The 20,027-nt window shown below is 28.5% G+C and overlaps 1 protein-coding gene across 1 annotated transcript in view; it reads left to right on the top strand.

Annotated features, from left to right (window-relative positions):
- The window catches only part of LOC123298744 (retinal homeobox protein Rx1-like), a 105,120-nt gene extending 86,354 nt beyond the window's left edge, over positions 1-18,766 (top strand). Inside the window, exon 3 of the mRNA XM_044880838.1 lies at positions 18,359-18,766. Within this exon, the coding sequence (XP_044736773.1) occupies positions 18,359-18,766 (408 nt within the window). The remainder of the gene's footprint in view (positions 1-18,358) is intronic.
- The last annotated feature ends 1,261 nt before the right edge of the window (positions 18,767-20,027 follow it).

Here is a 20,027-nt window from a genome sequence, read left to right as displayed (position 1 = left end):
TAGGATAAAAAATATATAGATTATTGATGATAACAAAAATTTGTTTTAAGCATCTTGTAGATTCAATGGACCTGAATTTAATTAAATAAAAATTTCATCCATTATTGCACCCTAATTCAATTTGATAACTTGCAAATTTTATCTTGGTATTTATTCATATATAGTAACTATAAGGAGGGATTGGCTTTAATTTCATTTTTTCCTACCTATTTTATCAATTACAGTACTTGTGGCTTTTATGTATTATTGCCTTATAAAATACATAGCAACATTTCAGTACAAAAATTTGAAGTATACTATTGGGAATATTTTGATTCAGTGATTTTTTAATCACTGTAAAATAACATTTCCTAAGTAGAGACATGTATTGAAATATACGATGAATACTTTCAGCTTGGGTCAGTCCGATAATTTTGCGATTTTTAATAGTCTACTTATATACAAAAGTTTTCGATAAATTTATTAGACCTTCACATTTAATTTGTATCCTTGCAAAGGCTAATAATGTATGTCTTTATGAGATTAATTGATTTTCCAGTTGAAATACAAACAAAGTTCATTAATTAACTTTTATTCGTATATTATTAATTATAATCCATTATTGTATTTATAATTTTATAAGAGAAAATAAGAATTATGTTGGTTATACTTTAAATATAACCAACGAGAAAACTCTAAACAAAATATATTTATGAACAACATACCTTCAAAAGGACAAAGAGAAAAGATGATGGTGGTCTTTTAATAATAACATAAACCTTATACTTACATTATACAAAGTTTTTCCTAAATGTCAAAATGTCAACAGAACTTACACACAATGCTTCTCACCCATAATTGCCTTAATAGCTTTTAATTAGAAACATGGCGGTAATATGCGAAATAGAAACTGGAGGGTGAGATTATATAGAGATAAATTAAGCACACAACACAAATCAAAGTTATATGTGTATGTGTCTGCGTATCTATGTGTGTATGTGTGTACATGTTTGAGCTTATTGGTGGGAAAATACGGGTGAAATGTTGAGAATATAGAATACATAAGTAGGTAGGTTGATAGTTGCTATTATAATGACTTGTATACAGGTATATTATTTTTATTTATAGTTCTTGTCCAAAAATTATCGCAAATATTATTTTTCAATCTTTTAGAAAAGATTACAGACTGGCCGATATGTGCCTTTAGCATAGTATCAGGAATAGAATTGGTTTACATTAATAGAAATGGTACTTCAATTGACTTAAGACGTAAAAATAGACGTAAGTTCTGTACGGCATTTATATAATCGCCTTTTATACTTATGCAAAGTTAGTATTCAGCAACGATGTACATTTTGATGGTACAAGGATGAGATACCAAGGAGAGTGACATTTATATTCTCATATGTACTGACGCCATGGTGGTTGAACTTACTTTTACATACAGGAACATCTTTTTAAACATGATTCCTGTTGGGTCATTTAACCCAATAAATATCCGCGTAAGCTCATAAACTACAATATACGTACCGCTTAAAAAAAGAAGTAAAAAAATCGATAAATTTTTTTAATCTCCAATTTCGATCAAACTCAATATATGAGGTAATTTTGACCCAAAACTACAAAAATCGGTGCATTTGACGACTGGTTGAATTGTTTTTGGGATACGGACTAAAATCGATCCAAATATTGCAATATCTCAGAAACTCAGCATCGAATCATTAAATGAACCTGATTTTTATACTTTTTGGATCAAAATTTCCCCATCCATCAAGTTTCATCAAATTCCAAAACAAAATTTTCCTTTTGCGTTTTTCTAAATTTTATCAAAGGGGTACCCTTTAAAAAAATTGCAAAAAAATCGAGAAATTTTTTATCTCCAATTGGGATAAAACTCAGTATATAAGATAATTTTGACCCAAAAAGTCATGGAAATATCCAATTCAGTTTTCTTGTTTATATTATCTTTGTGTTTCACATGAGTTTTCTTTTTTTTGTCTACAACTCAAATGAAAAACCCTGTATGTGAATGTAACGATGGATGTGGATACATTATATTAAACATTACATGTATAACATAGGCATGTTAATGGGATATGTGCAATGTAGGTAAATATCGTTAGTGTGTCTAATGAACCTACTGCTACGAGTTTAAATACAGAATTAATTACGTTCATATAGTTTATATTTTATTAATAATAACAATTTACCTGTTCAGTCTATCCACCAATGTACCTAACTATCTACCTACCTAATAGATTAGTTTAGTTTAGTTTTCAGTTAATCATACAAAATTACTAATTATAATATTTTATATAAAATCAAACAATTCATTAAAAATTATTCAACTATTTTATGTCTGAAAATTGTGTTATACACAGATAATTTATATTTATTATAAATCTGAAAGTCGATTTAATTATGACTTTCAGGTATGTAAGGTGCAATTATCAAATCAAAATTTCCATTGAATTTCATATCGTTTTATTTAGTGGGAATAACTAAATGCAAATATATACGGTGTAACCTGGTTCAATGAGATATCAGAAATTCAAGCTATAAATAAATACCTGTCTCATTTACCGAATGTTCCACTAATAGAGGTCAAAATACAGGTTTATAGGAATCTCAGTTAGAAAAATTTGATTGCGTGTTTTCTAATTTTCATAAACGGATATTAAATTTAGTTTTTCACGTACTGAATACGATTTGAGCCTTCGTTTCGGCATTTTTCAAATAAACATTCAGAGGGTCATATTGATATGAATTTCAAAATTAGTTAAAAGCGGAATTTTCAGGCAGAATAAAGTAGAATAAGTGAGTAAACAAACAAGTAAAAAAAGGAAAAGAATAAGGAAGAATAAGGTAGAATAAGTGAGTAAACAAACAAAACGATGTTATCTCAGTTCTCAGTTACACAGGTTAATGCATATAAAATTCAGTCCCTGTCTCAGTTATAGAGGTAACTATGACGATAAAATGAACAAATCCCTGATATAGAGGTTTGCTTCGTTCCATTAACAGAGGTAATACAGTGCCAAAGTGTCCCTGAGCCTTTGGCACATCAGCCTGAGTTCTATTTATTGAGATTTCTCACGTATCCAGCTCAGACTTAGCCAAGGTCCACTGTATTTGTTTCTTTTTTATTATGTCGAAGAATCAAGGTATCATCATATTAAATTTTCAGACTTAATAATAATAACTTTTCAGTTAAATAAATATTTATTCTTAAACTTGGCCATTTAGGAGCATTTATGCTTCATTTTTTCTAACCTTGCTGAAGCATAACTGTTAAGCATTTATGCTCTATTTTTCAAAACTTTTATTACTGGTCTATTTTAGGAGATACAAAAAACACAAGAAAAAACTAAAGCGATGCATTTTTAATATTGTTAAATAATACTGTTGTAGCCTCTTTTTTAAATTTTTTAAAACTCAGTGCACCTCAATTGTTAGGAAAAAAAACTTATTTAAAGACCATGTAAACTAGTGTTAACAATTATTAATATTTTAAATAGTTATAAAAATATGCCAACAAGTGCTAAAGCCAATTAGTTACTATTTTTCAATAATTTTAATTTGACATTTAGTATACCATTTACATGTAAAGAATTGATAATTAGTCATAACAGCCACCTTTTACGCTAAAATTATCCACTACAAGCGCTGTTGTATATTGGATTGTTCCTACCATGACTACCCAACATTTTTTTAGATTTAACTATCAGCTCTACTATTTTCGTCTGAACTAATTTTGTGATAAAAGTTATTGTTTTGCTGAAAATCACGAAAAACCGTTGCGTGACCTTTGACCCCGGGCAAATATTTTTCGAGGAATTAGTTGGATGAGGACTTTTTATATTTTATTTATGATGATATTTTGATTAATCCTACCAACTTTGAGTTAGGTGCGAATTTTTGTAACTTCGGATGTTTAATTTCACCGGATAAATAAGCATTAACCAATTTTGTATAATATTTCGGATTAAAATTAGGTATAAACATCATTTTATTTATTGTGTTTTGAAATACTTATATTGTACACGGTCATCACGTGTCATTCAAAAAAAGGGAAAACAATTTTAAATGTGTTATGTTACCCTTTTGTTGTGTGAAGAGGATTTAAATTCAAATTGAATAGAATCAAGTTCATTCAATTTGATGATATTAAGTATAAAATAAGCTTTCGGTTACATTAAATATGTGCTATTTTAATGTATTATGTGATAATATAAAAAATATTTATTTTATGTGTGGTGAAATTATAGAACAACCTATAGGGTTCTAAGGTAGTTCAAATTAGAAATACGGTGTAGATAACTATTCCCAAAAAGTTAGAGAGAATTTAAAGTAATAAACAGTTAAAATATTTTCACCAAAAGTAAGTGGATCTTAGGTCTTAAAGTGAGTGTCGGTACTTTCGAACGAGACCTTTACCCTAAGACTACACCCATTAAAATAAATAAATATTCCAATTAACGATATGTATTTTTTTTCCATATTGTCAGTAAGAAGTACACGTAAATTTTTGATGAAATTGTTCGTTCTATCGATTTTATTGATTTTAAATCGAGTTTCATCTCTTCACTTTTATTATACCCTGTATATATCAACTTTTTCCGGAGTATATTAAATTTAGTCTCAAGTTTATAATAAAGTTTAGCAGGCAATTATTTTAGACCATTGTTATTTTCACTTGTTAATCATAAAAAAACATATTAAAACTTTATACTTTACTATAAAATTATTTTTATAGTAAAGAACGTTTTTTCCATATAAAGGCAATATCCACCGAACAACTTAATAGAATCACTAATTGATACGACCCAATTAATGAAAATGATTATAAATAGAAAATGATGGGTAAAAATAGTTTATAGATCAGGCATGGGCAAAGAAAAGGCTTAGAGAAGTCCCTTATACTACTGTATGTAAAATATGAGTAAGACAGTGATAGCCTAACCAGTGACAACCAAAAATACGGGTAAGACAGAGAGACAGCATTTTTTTCTACCTATCTCATTACTATAAGAGCAACTGAGATAGGTAGAAGAGTCGTATACCCGTCTTGCTTCCACTTCTATGAGCAATGCGGAATGCGAACTTGGATAAACAGACCCACAATAAAGTTTATGGCACACAATTAAGTTATAACAATGGTGACTTCGACTAAAAATAACTCGTCCATCCATCGAATATTCAATAAAAAAAGTACATATTGAAGGAGTATAATTGCAAAAAATAATGGATTTTTTATCGAGGTCCTTTATTTTCCCTATCATAAAATAGCTATGTACCTACGTTTTTTATACAATTGGTACTAAATGATTTTTAATTTCATATTATATTTTTGAAGAGATTTTGTACAACAATGTCGTCATTTCTTTTCTATTCAGAAAATAGATAAACATCAATTGTATATTACATAATGTACATAATAACAACAACAAAGTACATCTCAATTATTGTTCATTCAGCATTAAATTTAGTATCTAATATATTTTTAATAGAAATAAACTGTTTTTTTTTTTTTTTTTTTTAAATAGTTCATACTAGGGACGCTTTCAAATTATTATAATTGATAAAATGTGTAAAAATTATATTATTTAAAAAAAAAATACAGTTTTCCACACAAAAAACCATATTGTACTTCGTAGTCTAAAGACATGTAGTTGCTATGAAGAGTCTTTCACCAGTAGGTTAGGTTAGGTTAGAGTGGCTGTCCTGGGGTGGGACACACTTAACCCATAAGGTCCGTTGTGATACCGAAAAAAGGGGTGACCCATCCTCGGCTACTACTCCATGAACCATTTGGAACTGTTTAAGAACAGCAGGAGAGCTTTGACGTCGACGCACTTCAGGTCGGAGAGGTCGTCAAAGAGAGGCCGGCTCAAGTAAGTCCATCTCCTCATGAAAAGAGCTGGGCAGTGACAGAGAAGATGAGACATTGTCTCCTCCTCACCAGTAAAATTTTGCAAAAAAAAAATAAGAATAAGAATAAAATCGCAAAACGCGATGTGAAGCTTTTTTTTGGTATGTTATTTGGACTTTTCGGAAAAATGTGAAACTACGTTTTGCAAACAAAAAAAGTTGTGCTACCTGCGTATAAGTGAAAACTCCCAATTTTGTAGTTTCAAGAAAATTTTCTTGAAATTTTTATTTAGGTACTACGATGTTATTTAAGAACATTTTACTTTAATACAGGGCACGGTTCGAATGATTAATGAGTTGAAGTATACCAAATTGTTTATTCTTTTACACATTTGTGTAAGATTTATAGGGGAAAACTCAAAAATAGTATATGAATTCAGAGTTAAGTGATCTGAGTTACTATTCACATACTATTTTTGAGTTTTCCCCAAATGTACACTTGTGTTACAAAAATAAATTTAACGAAACTATCAGTCATATAATTGAAAATCTTTATTCTTAAATAAACAACACTAAATGGAGAAAGTGTTACCATTTTATTTTAATTTTTGGATAATGATTATTTGAAAAACAATCAAATAATCAAATATTCAACCATGGTTCAATAAAAATATGATTTTATATTATGTAGTCAGTTATTCAGACAACGGAAATTGTATAAATATGCTATTTCAAAACCATAATCATTTCCGTTTCATACCGCGTATTTATATTTTCATTCCGATATCCTGTTTATATATTTTTCATTTGTTTGTCAATTTGGAAATTGTATTTTCTTATTACCACAATATATACAAATACATGTCAAACATACGTATAAATATTGGTTACCTATAGAAATAAATATTTTATTTTTTCCACGAATTGATATTTGTATCACTTCCCGTTTACTAAATTAATAACTCAACATTCCTCCAAATATTTTATTAAATATTTATTCAAATTATTATTTTTCATTCGAATAATCTTTACAAAAAAAAGTAGGTAAAGATCTTTTTAACCAGTCAATTTTAATACTTCAAAAAGACAAATAAATTGTTTAAATTAAATATCTTGAATTTTTAAAGAAATTCATGTGTACTTATTGGACATTACAAAAACGCTTTGGAATGTATGTATTTAATTGAGACTGTACACACAGCATTTAGCACGTATTATTGTGATGTTATCGCGGTTTTCAAATCATGACACTGAATCATAAAAATAGACAACATCATTTTTGAATGTTTTTTAGAAAGTGGTATTGAATGCGCGTACTAGTAAAGTGTTTCGATTACTGAACGTTTCTGATTATCAAGTATATTTATCGGTACATGAGTAGTAAGTTATAAACTGTATAATATCTGTATATGACTAGGCGTCATAGAAGAAGATTTATATTCAAAGGGTTTTCCATACGATTCACATCCTTACTAATATTATAGAAAGTAACTCTGTCTGTCTGTCTGTCTGTTACTCTTTCACGCCTAAACGGCTGAACGGATTTTGATGAAATTTGGTATGGTGATAGATGATAACCTAGAAATGGTCATAGGCTATAATCACGCCATCGTTCTTAGGGGGTAGGCAGTAAGCAGATAACTAAATTGAATTAGTGATTTTTAGTCTTTTTTGTTGGGACTTTTGCTCTTTCACGTCTAAACGGCTGAACAGATTTTGATGAAAATTAGTAAGGAAATAGATGGTAACCTAAAAACGGATATAAGATCAATACCATCAAGGATTGTTTTTATCTATTTTTAACCATCGGGTTGTAAAGATGGAGTGAGAAAGTGGGGATTAATATTCGAATATTTTCAAATATACCCCAGTGGGGTATCAAATAAAAGAACATGACGTGTACTTTACAAAACTGTCACCCCTACGCAAGGAAAAGGGGGAGGCGGTGAAAGTAGGGATGTTGCCCAGCAAAGCGGGTAGTTCACAGCTAGTTTATCTATAATGAAAAAAAGAAAGGAGAGGTGTCGTGGGCATCCGGTAGTAGCTATATTTCTTTCGTACATTATAAATGTAATGCTTACTTTTTCATTTACAAGATATTTTTCTGAAAATTTAAGGTATTAATTATAGATGTGAAATACTTGTTTGATTAATTTAATTTTATAGCTACTTTTAGTTTATACTATATAAGTTATTTGTAGTTAAAGTTTAAAAAAGACATGCTTCATTTGGTTTGATCAGGATATATATTCTGACATAACATAAAAATTTCCTTGTATTTGCATTAAGTTATCACTGTTATCTTTAACTTCTGACTTCATAACTCAATTTTTTTTAAATGATGAAACATAGAATGTTTACAAAATACAAACTAACAAATTATACACATATTCTTGCATTTTCGAAAAATTCATGGCAGGCTGAATCGATTGAGGAAATTTTAGTTTCCTGGATAACCTAGGTGAAAATGGTTGGTTTGTGTACTTTTTTTTATTGCACTTTTTTTGGTTTTACGTCTCAACCAGCAAACAAATTAGAACGATAACGTTCGATAAGGAACATAGTTTCAACATAGTTTTTAAAATGAGGACTTTCTTTAAAAAGTGGTTTGTTAACAAATATTTTCTTATCGTTTCTTTTCGTGGGAAGCAATTTTACACCAATACTACAAGAACAATGCTTTTAGTAAGAAATAAACTAAATTAATAAATAAGTTAATAGAATTACAAGATTATTGCGAATAAAAAAAAATTGAATAATCTTTCCGAAACAAAATAATAAAACGATAAAAAATACTCATAATGTATGAAAAAAAAAAAAAAAATACATAGAAATATTAAAAATTATAATTTTAAGGAAATAATTAACGTCGTGCTTGGAATTAGTTAACAACATAAAAAGCAAAAAAAAAAAAACATAACATAAATGAAAGATATCTTCATTAAAATATCTAAAGACCATAAAATAATTAATGCTGGTTTTTCACAAGCTTTGTGTTGTATAAGTGAATGAAAATGTTTAAAAGCTCCGCGTGCTCTTTAAAATAATTATTTATCAAAATGAAGATAAATTTAATATATTAGAGGGATGTCATACAACGGTATTAGAACCGTTTATATATACTTTGAACATTTAATAAGTTATCCTTTTATAGTACTCCAGGCACCATCTTCTTCTTCTTTTTCTACTTCATCTTAGAATAAAAGCACTACGTAGTACATATACTTGCTTGTGTGTATGTAAACACCACGTCCACGATTTTACAATTTTATATCAAGTTTCTTTCTATTTAATCAGTGATGCCTGTTTAATGCCGTCTTATTGCTTCTATCTCTCTTCTGTCAATGTAATAAAACATCATTAGTTCAATTTTCTTCGAAAAGGTGTCGTTTTTTCCTAACTGTTTAATGAATTTATGAAGATTTTCTTTTTTTATTTCTTTATATAAGCTACTAGTAGTTACCTATCCGCTTCGCTTGGCAACTTTTAAATATAAAGACTAGCGTTTAAACCTTCACTACATTTGCCATCATTTATGACCCTTTTGTTCCAAATTTCGTTAGCTTAAATTTTTGGTGCAGAATCCCAATTTTTTTACGCAACTTAAAATTTTCCAAGCCTCGTAAAAATCGCAGCATTTTTTAAAATGATCTATAATCAATAATTTCAGATGCATATCGAAGCCAGAAACGAAATTTCAAATGAATAGTTATCAATTTTAACTATCACGTTTCTAAAATTTTTTTTTCTCACTTAGAATTTGAAAGGTAACCTAACCGAGACTTTCTCTTAAACAACTTTCTGGTTTATTTAGTTGGAGCCGAAGTTATTTAGACTATCGAAAAAATTGTATAGTTAATAAACTGGGATGCATAAGAAAAGATTTGAAACAGCATCGATTTTAATGAAACTTTTTGTAACGTGAAATAGGAGCCCAAGAAACATTTAGCCATCTTAAGCTAGTCATAGGAAGGAATAAGACCCCAGTTTTAAAATTGTCATCTAGTAGGTACTTTTGGTCTTTAAATACAAGTCCGATGTCGTATTAAACGGATTCTACCACGTCTTCCGAAAATCATGCCATTTTTGGCCTATAATTTCACATTTTTGGCACATGAACGGCCAAGTATTGACTGTTCAAATTGTGCTCTAGGATAATTTTTGATCGCTGACTACAAATTCGATATCAGATTACACGAATTATGTCATGTCTTCAGAAAACCGCGCTATTTTTGTCATTTAATATAAATTAAATATTTATTTCTGAACATAGTCTCTAGAAACTACTAATATTTTGATATAGTTGTGTAAATGTAAAATTTAGTATTTCCAACGTATTTATTTAATATTTTTTGTGAGAAAAAAATATTATGGGAGTTTTTTTGGGCCAAAACAGGCCGAAACGGACACGACTTGTTTATGGAATTCGCGCAATTTCACATCAGATTCGTATTCAGCGGAAAAAATACAATTTTAACACAAAATAAGCTTATAAAAAAAAGTGTAATACATATGCCTCCCGCTGGGGTCCTATGCTCCCCCATGGTAAGGTTAAGTGGAATGAATGTTCCTTGGAGTCCTATAAGTACGTTAGAAAAGGTTTCATTAAAATCGGTGCTGTTTCCTAACTTTTCCATTATCGCCGGCTTTTTTCCGGCTTATCAGTGTATTATAATTGCTCTGAGCATGTAACACGTGCCTACTCTTTATTTCAAATTACAATAATATTTCTAAATAAAATAAAAATTTATTCGACTATTTTCATAAACATAAATAAAACTATTGAGATAAAAATTGGAAAAATATAAACATTTGTCTTTGTAAACTTTTCTTTTATATAGGGAAACTATTAAATGTAAGAGGAAGTTTATACGATTTTGATTGAAATGCTTTTATATCACATCTTTGTAAATATGAAACAGGGAAACAGCTATCGTTCCTCTATACATGAGGGTTGTACCTCTTTTTAATATTACTTCTTGTGTGAAATATCTACCTAATTGTAGGTATTTCCATTCAGTTCAAGCAGGGGTTGGAATTCAAAGAAACATTTGATTGGTAGTGCAACATTTAAAAAATAAACAGCAAAAAAACTTCCTTGCACATTATTTTCATGGCTCTAAGGCGTACAATTTCTTTAATATACATCGTACCGAATCATTCTATTTACGAGAGAAGTATTTAAGTTACATCATGTCGTTTTTAATCACGCTACGGTTTTCAAGTCATTGGGGAAAAATGTGCTTAGCCAAAAAGAAAATAAGTGAAAACTGAGTTAATTGTTGAAATACCATACATGTCACACATACACATAAATGATAATCCCATATTAATACATACTATAAAATTTGCATCTAATGTGTGCCCTCGTGAGTAAACAGTGATGTTTACAAAAAAATGTTTCTAACAAAAGTTGTTTATTTTTTGTTAAGGAACATTTTTTATATTTTAACTTTTGTTCTATCTCTAACGATTTACAAGATGGGTCCTCCGGACCCAAGACCCAATTGACCTATGTTGCTCATTTACGAGCTCGATCTCACATTTTATGTCCTGAGTGCGCTGTAAAAACTTCAGCTTGATATCTTTTTTCGTTTTTGTGTTATCGTGTAGATGATTCTATGAACACCTTTACCAAAAATTTTTTTTGTAACATCAATATTTTTAAGCATTACAAACTTGGGACTAAACTTAAAAAGACTTTAAATAAAGTTCAAAAACTAAATAATAGAAAAATAGTTTAAATAAGGTTCAAAAACTAAAACCCTGCCGACTACAAACCCACGCTCTTAAAAGTATGAAAACAAGAAAATATTTTCATCTGAAATTTAACAAGTTTTTTCCGTCCTCTTCAAAGCTTTTTAACCAAGAAAGGTCATCCGACTGTGACGATTTTACCTATCATTACAATGACAGTTGAAAATATTTTCTTGTTTTCATACTGTTAAAAGCGTGATTTTGTCGGCGAGTTTCTAGTTTTTTAACTTTATTTGTATGTTCATAGAACCGTTTTGTATTCAAACTAAAATTGTACCATCAACAATGCTTTAATACACATAGTAGGATTTCCAATATACAATCAACTTGGTTTCCTAAATATAAGATCGTAGCTATTAGTAAATAACATTAAATGTAATTTGTTATATGGTAAAACGACCATACATTACATACATTACATATGTGTAATTGTATAAATTGATCGTATGTCTGCAGAATTAAACCTCCTCTAGCATCATAATTCAAAGTGCTCGGATTAGTTTAGATTAGTGAATACTGTCTTTAATTGACACATTATTACTTATCGTTGTGATAGTCGGTAATTTCAATTTCTAGTTCAATTTATTTTAACATCAAATTTTCATTAAATTGTAACGATTAGTTATTGTAACAACAAGAGATGAAATCATGTCATTAAAAAAAGTATCCTATTTTTATTTTCATTTTAACGCTTTTATGCAACTTTCTTGTTCCATCGGTTTATCAATTTTTATTTTATTAATTTAAAAATATTTTAGTAATTTAAAAATTTAAAATCTTAGAATAATAGAAATTCTCCTTTTGGTGGAGTTTTGGGAAGAAATATGCATGCTATTATTATCCAATTTATGGGAGCGCTGGTAAACTATATTAAGTTTCAGCCCTAAAAATTGAAGGCCATAGAAACTCTCGCTCGCAAAACGCTTTTGTACATTGAACTTTTTTTTTTTTTAATTTACAATTTAATAAAACAATGTTATCTGAATTTTGTTAAAACCAAAATGTTTGCATTGAGAAAATAGAATAATGTCGTTTCAATAAAAATGTTTCTTAGCGAAATTGTAAAAAATGTTTCTTTGCGTCGTAATTAAAAGTTAATTTTGATACTTAAATATTTCTCGCAAATTATTTCTAGGGATTGAGTACAAGTTGAATAATAAAAGTTACTTGTATATAATATTTTCTTTCTTCTTTGTTTTATCGTCACTAACGGTCTGTTAAAATGTTTTTATAATTTCATAAAAATAAAATTAATTACTCAAACATTTTCATTATATTTTCAGTATATAATAATTCTGTAGGGCATTCCAATTCATAATTAATGATAATTAAATTTGTTAAATATTTTTCAGGTCAAAGGACAAAAAATAATACCCTTTACAATTAATGTATACTGCAATATTAAAATATAATCAATTAGTATTCAGAGTTCCGTTTCATTTTTGCACTGAAACGATTTTTTTGCTAAATAATTTGTAACATACCTCTAAGCAATATTGATTATATCAGTTACGCTTTAATTATATTTGAGGTAATGACACGGCTAAGTTTTTATCAACCGGGCCACACCGTTTATTTTACTGATTGGTGCACTTATTTAAGCAAATGATTACTTAAAAGCTGGTACTTAAAATTGAACAATAACAGTTTTTTTTTTTTAATTTCAATAATGAGTTAGTAACAAATCGAAACGATCAAATATTTTGCAAAACATCTGTTGTAAAATTGGCTCGGATACTCTCTCGGACAATGATGTTATAAAATGTTGAACCACTTCAATTTCTTGCTTGTTTTCTAACATTTCATTTTTCTGCTTTTCATTCAATAATTTTTCTATTTCGCAATTAAAAATTTTCGGAACCCTGCGAAAGAAAATAAGTCACCAGTGTCCCTTTTCAAAAGCAACAAATCTTTTTATCACAAATAAGAGAGATACCATATAGAACTACTTGTATGCGGGTTACAATCGCACTTGATCTATGAGTTTTTTGTTATAATAAAATTATTTAATGAGAAAATAAAATTACGGAAATAAAAATAAATAATAAAAATTATAGTATACCATAATTATTGTGACTCCCCTAAGGAATAAGTTAGTTTTATACAGTGTGTCCTTAAATTATAGAAACTGTATAACAACTCGTCAAACAAATTTTATTTCGAAAACGAAAAACAAGTGTCAAATTTTATGAAATGAAAAATGCAACTTTGAAATCCAAAAGGAAAACTGCCATTTTTATTACATATTTGGACTATCTAATTTAAAAAAAAAAGAATTGTGTTACTTGAAACAATTTTTTCGTTTTGTGTTAGATAACGCGTTATTGTACTGAAAAATCATAATAAAAATCAGTTCATACACCGAAATAATATCACGAGTTGATGCTAAAAATAGAACATCTTCTGGAAACAGATGTCGACTTTCCAAATGTATATTTCCAAATGTGAATTAGTTATTCGAAATGTTCGCTTATCGTTAGACCACACTATTAATTAAAATAATAAAATTACTTCATAAAACCGATCGTTAGTGCCGAATTAAGAACAACCACGTCTTCTTTAGAGAGAAATGGAGAAACTTTGAAAATATTTATCGAAAACTGTTATTTTTGTGAAAAAGTAAAGAAAAACACAAAAGTAAAACGAAAAAAATTCAGATTACACTAAATTTTGTTTATATAGAGAAGCCTATTCTTTAATAAAGAATGGTTAAAGAATACAAAGCTGACCCTTGCTCCAATCCAGGGGGTGAATTTGGGGTTCCATTTTTTTTAAATATTGGACATTTTTGAAACGAAATGTATTTCTCGAGTTCTTAAACTGTTTCCATGCTTTATGTACACGCTGTATATATGTATAACAATACAACTAACTAGACCTATAGACGTTTGCATGAAAATGTCCTTCTATTTCTAACTATATAATTCAAATCCTTATATAAACTAATTCAGAATGATATATTATCCTTATGTGATTGTTATCGTTGCAGCTAATCATCAGGTAAAAAAATGGTAAAAAAAACCTTTTACCGGAAAACAAATATGTAATTTGTTATAAATCAAAGATAATATCAGTTTGTATTTATATAATAAAATAAAATTATCGTCTGACTACTCACTATAGACTTGTAACTGGCTATGTAATATATAAGGCGTAAACTTTACGGGCTTGTGTTGTATCAGAGAAGAAACCCGTTGAAATATCATGAACGCATATACGATCTCTTTTACATCCGTTTAACTCAAGAGAGACTCTCCGTAAATTATCTGCAGCTATTTAGGTAGGTACTATATTTAGAATCACGCTTTGTTGGAATTATAAAAGCCACTGCCTGAATTCATATTAGAAGAAAAGTGGATAGATAAGGGCCATGTGCTTAGAGAAAAGAAAAATTTTATTTTTATTAATTTATTAATTTTCACATGACTTCCAACGAATTATCCGAGTAAATGAGCTCGATGGGCACAATATTGACTTTATAGGTATTTTGTTTCTTCCGCTTCCTTTATAAACATTTATTTATTATTCGGGGACAAAACTTTTCTTAAACTTGAAAGTTACCAAATTTTTGCTTCATATTTTATCCTTTTCCTTTTGGAATGTAACTAAAAGTGTTCATGGCAGTGAAAATAAAAAAAAAATCAAAAAATTGCAGTAACCCTGTAAATAAACATGCCGACATTTCTTATATATTTTCCTTGAATTAGATATTACACAAGTAAACATTATATTTTTCTCATACCAACAATTACAATACGAATAAAAATTAATAAAAACGGAGGAGTAAATAAAGTTTTCTTAACTTTATTTTTTCAAATTTGTCTTTTATAGGTAATGCTTTCCTTTTTTTAATATTTTTACTTTTTTGATCTTAGATTATAAATGCCAAGTCTCCGATCCTGCTGAAAATAGCGTCAAAAAAAGAAACAAATAACTTAATTTTAATTATTGAAATTTTATAAAATTTGAAGTATTCTTAGACATTAAACATAGGCCATCGTACGTTTAATAATATAATATCAAAAATGATAATGTAGATTACGCATTGGTAAGAATAATTTGGGTAGCCAGTCAGTCACTTGGGATATAATACTATACAATATTCCGTCTGGTATATTGGGCTATTAGTGTGTCAATCATATTTATTTGTCAGAAGGGAATTAAAATTTTATTTTATTAAAAATAATTTTTTGTAAAATAAATATTCATTTAAATATAATTTTATTAGTTGGTAAATGTTAAAATAATTTATTTTATTTACCTAGTAGTTATATGTAATAATTATATGGCTATTATAAGTTTAGATAAAGTTTTCAAAACAGTTATTTTTCTGATTATGCAATTCTGAATTTATTGAAAGAAATTTGTGTCTATTTTTTCTTTAACCCTATAGCTCCCGACGGTACTCAAGTATACCACTATTTTCCCACACAATGAAAACACAAATAAGAAGCAAAAGCTTCTACTTGTCTGGTCGATAAATTTGTAGATAAAACATGCATAAACATTTCATATAGTTAATGGAAATTGTAAGGGCAGACAAGCTCTGAGAAATTATAAAATAGCTCTGATAACTTATGGCATGAAAATTTAACAAACAAAGTATTATCCACCAAAGACAAGCTAGTTCCTTTAACATGTTTTTACTGTAACATTTACTTTGGAATTGACTTTGATCTATACTTTAACGAATCTATATCGTTTTTTTTAAATTATCGTTTTCTCGACCGAGGAGTCCCAGTCCCAATCTTAATTACCTTTTCAAATATTCTTAATTCCAAAAATAAAAAGATGAAAACCTACGAAAAACATGATAATACAATTACAGTAAAATTTATTTTGTACAATTTTACCTATGCAATAAATAAATTTTATTCTTAGAAAAATGCCAAATTCTATTACTTGTTTCTTTTCGCTCTTTAAATACAATAAATATTATACTGTTGTGTATTTAAATTTGGTACATTCGCTAAGCGTACACATTTCTTGCGTGGCGAATTTTTTTAACCATTCCATTTTAAACATAAAAAAATATAAATAAATATTCAAATTGATAACCAATAAAATATATGAATATATAAAATACAAATCCCCTTAAGGTCATTTAAAAAATATAAAAATTATTATTTATTAAACATCAAAAACAAAAATACATTACCTACACAAAAAATTGTATAAAAACTATAAAATATCGAACTCTCATTCCACACTAAGCGTAACCATTATAAATATCATTTAATTTGCTTAAAATTTAATTTGTTTTAATTATAAAGAGTAAAATTAAATATTATTTAATTTTATATTGTATTTATCATATTATTTTCTCCATTTGAATACATTTAATATTTTTTAATGAAACATTTTAGTTTATTATATAATATGTATAATTTTTTTTTAAATATCCGATGATTGACGTTCAATATTTTATGTTATTCTCGAAATGAAAGCTACTTTGTTGGGTTTTTACTAAACCCCCTCTTAGGTGAGGACAATAGTCTATACAAAATTTTTTGAAGAGTCAAAAAGAATTATAATTTACAGCGTATTCCGAAGGTATTCTCGTTTCTTGCTGCAGTTGCTGAGACAATGGCCATTTTGTTCACAAATGCTCTTATAAATAATAAACCTCAAATTTCATTCAATTTAAACAAAAATTGTTTAGCAGTTGCTTTTAGAAATCTGTCTTTTGTTCTTAACGACTTTTCGAACAAATAAGTCATCAAATATATTTCACCAAAAATCCCGAATCCAAATTAGGAGCTAAAAAAAGGTTCGCGTCGACAATCACTAAAAACTACAACACTGTTTTTAGCTCATCAATTTTTTTTAAAGGCTGAGTGCAACTTTTTCATCCAGTACACCAGCCAACCACTTTTTAAGTTAATTTTTTTTGATGGTGGGTTTTAGCACGACCAACTTTTTTAACTTGGAAGTGTGTTTTTGAACATAATGGTACAATTTAATTGATTCGAATTCAATTAAAAGATCGAATCACTAAAGTTGAACTTTGTGCATCGTATTTTTCAATATTGGGTAAAATAACTCAAATAAAGGTTGCTTTCACAAGATGAATTTATTATTCTTTTTTTTACCAATATTGCACAGAACATACCATAAAAAGAGATAAGGAAAATGAAAGGAAGGGGTAGGTATGTAGCTATGCCTGACTTTGTTAGGAACTATCCTGGTATTAATTTTGGGGAAGTGGGAAAGCCGGCACCTGATACAGAAGATCAAACGCCTCCCGAGTATGACTCATAGTGTGATTCGATTGTGGATTTGGATACACAGTTAAATTGATAATAATCTTACAAAGAATTTTGCCTGTTATTATCGAGTAAACTATTTGAATAAAATAATCCTTCGCATATTTGGTGGAACTTAAAAAATTTTTTAGGCCTCAAGCGAAACTAAAACTTTAAAGTTACATTAGCGGAGATATGATTTTTTTCATTGTATTTCTCAAATTGAAAAATTATTATTTTTTCGGTCTTCAAGATGCTTAAGACCAGAATCAATTTTTTTCTTGTATAGTTTTTGTACTAGATCGTGAACCCGTTGAAAAGTGTCATTTCTATAGTTAAAGCTCTCTTTCCAAAAAAATAGGATATATATATCTATTGTTAATTTTACAACATGATTCATTTACAAATTACAATAATATATAAAATATTTCAATTATAAAAAATATTTTAGTAAATAAAAAATTATTAATTGAAAATATTTAATTACAACAATTTTTTTATTGCAGGTATGGTTTCAAAATCGACGTGCAAAATGGCGACGACAAGAGAAAATGGAAGCAGCACGTTTAGGTTTAAGCGAATATCATGCAGTTGGCTCATTATCACGTGTAGCTGGTTCAAGCTTAGCATTACCAATGGATCCATGGCTATCGCCACCATTATTGAGTGCATTACCTGGTTTTTTAAGTCATCCACAAACTGGATACCCAAGTTACTTAACACCACCCGTTGTAGCTGATCCAAGTCGACATGCACATCCACCTACGTCGCCTACATTAACTAGCGTAGCACCCCCAGCTCATTCAACACCGGTTACAAGTACGTCGGATCCTAGAAGTTCATCGATTGCTGCGTTACGTTTAAAAGCAAAAGAACACGTTGAAAGTATTACAAAAGGTTTACAAATGGTGTAGAAACAATTTTAGAAACAATAAAAAGAATTCCTTGTGTACTATGTGTAAATAGATTTATTGTTTTTATTCTTAATTTGTTTAATTTTTAATGTGATCAAACAAACATATACAGGTGGACTGATTTGGAAATTGACAAACATCTTAAAAATACACATTTTGCTTTAGTTATTCCAGATTTAGACGACACTTTAATTAATTAATTCTTCCAAAAAACATTTCTAGTCAACTCCGCTAACAAAATTTTAAATTCTACCCAAAAATCAAAATTTGATTTCTTATATCTGAGTGCCATTTATGACAATACAAAATTGATAAATCACAGATATATTAGCTATTTATATAAATTAAAACCGATTTCGTAGCACAAATATTTATTTATCCAAGTAAACGTGATTGATAGGCTATTGATAATGTCAAATAGAAAGAATCTAGGATGTTCACTGGTTTTTATTGCAGGAACCGTTCAATATGTTATTAAAGAAGGAAAAACCTCGGAGTACTCTTAAATTAGAGGGTGAGAATTAAAGATAGGGGTGAAAAATCACCCCGTTTTGGTTTTTTTCAAATAAAATCGTAAACTGAGCAGAATTCGGAGAAGTTGATATAAAACTTTTTGTAGAGAATCAAATGTTCCATCGGATTTGTATTGTTATATATGCCGAAATAATAAACGTAAAATGCCTCTATTAAGTACAACAATGAGTTTTACAATAAAATGCGAACGAGGTATGAAATACGAAAAGAAGCAAGTTGAAATGGCTATATCTTGGTCAATTTTTAACCAAAATTTTTCATCATACCGTTTAAGAGGAAATTTAATATACTTTCTTTTGTCTGATAAAATTCCTATACCTACCTCTGCCAAAAAAGAAAAAATACAGGCGAAAATCAAAAAACCACAAAAATCAAAATATTGTCATTTTTTTCCTTTTTGTTTCAACTGTTTTGGTTAAATTTAAATTTTCTTTTTAAATTTTAAAAATTCACCGGTCTGATGGAAAATTTGATTCTCTACAACTATTTTCCTATAAAATTTCTCTATTTTGCGTGATATTTGGAAAAAAGCCAAAAAGGGATACTTTTTCACTCCCATCTTCTATTTCATCCTCTAATATACTAGCACTCTGCGGTTTTTTCTTCTTTAATAAGCCATTAAACGAATCCTGCAATAAATGGCCGTGAACTCCTTAGTTTCTAATTGCCCTGTTTTTTAAGACACAATCAATAACCTAATTATCAGAGTAGACTAGAAATGCTTTTT

This window comes from Chrysoperla carnea, chromosome 4 (assembly GCF_905475395.1).
Source record: "Chrysoperla carnea chromosome 4, inChrCarn1.1, whole genome shotgun sequence".
In the NCBI taxonomy this organism is placed as follows: domain Eukaryota; kingdom Metazoa; phylum Arthropoda; class Insecta; order Neuroptera; family Chrysopidae; genus Chrysoperla; species Chrysoperla carnea.
Note: the sequence above shows the minus strand (reverse complement) of the source record. Positions and strands in the feature narration are given on the sequence as shown.